Consider the following 2500-nt stretch of genomic DNA (forward strand, 5'->3'; position numbering starts at 1 on the left):
CATCTTGCCACAAATTCCTTGAACTCATGTGGTGTAAGAATAGTAACACAAAAATAAAGTCAAATTAAAATGAGAAACACAGTATGTTTCCTTATCTCCTGTACCATTATTTGTATCATTAAGGAAAAAATATGCAAATAGACCTTCCAAATCATATGCCTTCTGATAAGACCGTCGCTTTTGCAGGCTTCGATGCTAATTGGATCATGGACCTAGGCAGTGGCAAGGGTTACTTGAGCTCATCCTTGGTCCTTCAGTATGGCCTAAATGTTTTGGCCATGGATTCCAGCCCAATCAACACCACTTCAGCTTTAACTCGAAATACTAAGTTAGAGGTAAGGAAGGGTGTTTCATTTAATAAGTATTGATAATTTAACACACTGGATCTGGTTGCTTTATGGCAACTTACATGAGTGGCCGCTTAGACAAATGTGCAGCTTGTAGGCCAGGTGCAAGTGAACACTCATATGTAGTGACAAGACTCTATGCCTACCCATGGTAATGTTATTTTCTTTTGTTATGCATAAGCATTTTTTTTTTCCTTTTTCAAATGTCCATATTTGTCAGTTGATCTGCTTTATCTAGATGGAAATAGACTATTTTGCACAGACTCCATATCATCTCTCTGTAGGTAGTTCATAACTCAGTGCAAGAATAATAACAATAAGTAATATTTTGTTGTCTTTTTTTTCATGATATTCACTTTTTTGTAATACAACTTGTGCCACCAGTCACAGCAACCAGGTTGTATTACATGGCTCATGAACATTACATTCCACATTCGTTTATCAATGTAAATATTGTAATAGCCCCTTCCTAAATGCCTAATGAGTCTAATAACCTTCCAAGAGGTTTGTGCAATCCTGAAATTCTCATTGCGTCAAGTTTGTTTCACCCCGGCCCATAACCAAATTTTACTTTGATAGCATGTTCATATCACCCGCCCCTCAAGCCAAATTTTTTCATGGCATTATGGTCAAGTCATCCATATTGTAGGAGTAAATGTTGATCATCTGATGATAAAACATTTGTGAGAGTAGAATTTATGCTTTTAAGAAATTTCTGATGTGAAAAGAGAAGGCAAGTCAAATAGATGGCATAAAAATAAAACAAAATACACATGTATATTACTAACGAATGAGGAATGCATATTTCTGATTATTTAGCGAGGGACAATCCTTGAATGGATATAAGGATGTGGATGATCTGGGAATGCCTATGCAGTATATCTTTGAAAGAGGCTATAAATTCTATCTAAAACTAATCTGTTGTATTTTTCGCATGTTTTCTTATCAAACAGAAACGCCTGCAGAAGATGAAGACTGCAGAGAAATACCAAAAAGAGGGGAAGTTGATTAAACGAGGAAAGAGGAAGAAGTCAAAAAAAGTGCTGATACACAAACCTGTTTCTTCAGATGATAGTATTGATCAAAATGAACATGTCCATGGTTCTTACATTGGCCTCACTGCATTTATAACGGAGGATACAGACCTTTTAGAGATCTTGAAAGAAAGTTTAGCTGCCTCCAGAAAACAAGATGCTATGAATGGAAAAGTGTTAGATACTGTCGATAATCATGAAGGAGTTTTAAATGTAGTTCAAAATGATAGGAAGGATAATAGCACTTCTTCAGAATGTGAGATGGGAAAAATTGATGTTTTGAATAATCCTTTAGAACCAAAGGGAGACAAAGAAACCAGTTTAGGTAATCAAAGTTCTCATAGTCTAGATGAACATAGACTAGGTTTAGTGGGCCTCCATACTTGTGGGAATCTAGCAGCAAGTAGTATCAGACTCTTCATTTCAAACAGTAAAGTTAAATTCATGTGTAATGTTGGTTGTTGTTATCACCTGATTGAAGAGGAGTTTTATGAAAATCCATTCAGCACTAAAAAGATGCAGGACACTGATGTTGGAAATGGGGATAACCCAAATAGAAAATTACTAGAAGAGGACCAAGCAGAAGGTGAGAGCCCATCCAAGAACAAGAGCAGGGCTGAAGAGGCCCAAGTGTCAGAAAGCCAGCAAGAACACACTCCGGCAACCGTGAGCTTTGATCCCCTGCATCCATCTGAGATCCCTAACTTGAGTGTGGGATTCCCCCTGTCCTCATTCCTGAGGGAGAAAAAGTTTGCCCTTGAAAGGAACACTCGCATGTTGTCCTGTCAACCAGCAGATCGTCTAACAGAACAGTCATATGTAAGTATACTGAAATGTATTACTTTTGTTAGGTTATAAGGGCAAAAAATGTGTTAATCATCTGCATCACTTGCTAAATGAACACATAAAGTATTTTGTCAACAGTTTCTTTATCATTACAATTTAATATCATTTAAAGTTTTCTTATAGTTTTACTCTTAGTAGGATTTACTTTATAATATTTTTTTACCTTTCCTGTTTGATTATGAACAAAACATCAAATGTACATTTTGATTTCATTTGCAGAATGGTCTGAACTCTCTCTATTGGCGTGCCCTGCTCCAGGTTTTGCTGAAAGAG

The 2500-nt window shown here is 36.6% G+C and overlaps 1 protein-coding gene across 3 annotated transcripts in view; it reads left to right on the top strand.

Annotated features, from left to right (window-relative positions):
• LOC113811973 (probable methyltransferase-like protein 25) overlaps nt 1–2500 on the top strand; it is an 11368-nt gene that overhangs the window by 6304 nt on the left and 2564 nt on the right. For all 3 annotated transcript variants that reach the window (XM_027363828.2, XM_070141961.1, XM_027363845.2), the window contains 3 exons: nt 187–335; nt 1301–2200; nt 2447–2500. The exon at nt 2447–2500 is cut by the window's right edge and continues 111 nt beyond it. In XM_027363828.2, coding sequence (XP_027219629.2) covers nt 187–335; nt 1301–2200; nt 2447–2500 — 1103 coding nt within the window. The remainder of the gene's footprint in view (nt 1–186; nt 336–1300; nt 2201–2446) is intronic.

The sequence above is a fragment of the Penaeus vannamei genome, chromosome 28 (genome assembly GCF_042767895.1).
Source record: "Penaeus vannamei isolate JL-2024 chromosome 28, ASM4276789v1, whole genome shotgun sequence".
NCBI lineage: Eukaryota > Metazoa > Arthropoda > Malacostraca > Decapoda > Penaeidae > Penaeus > Penaeus vannamei.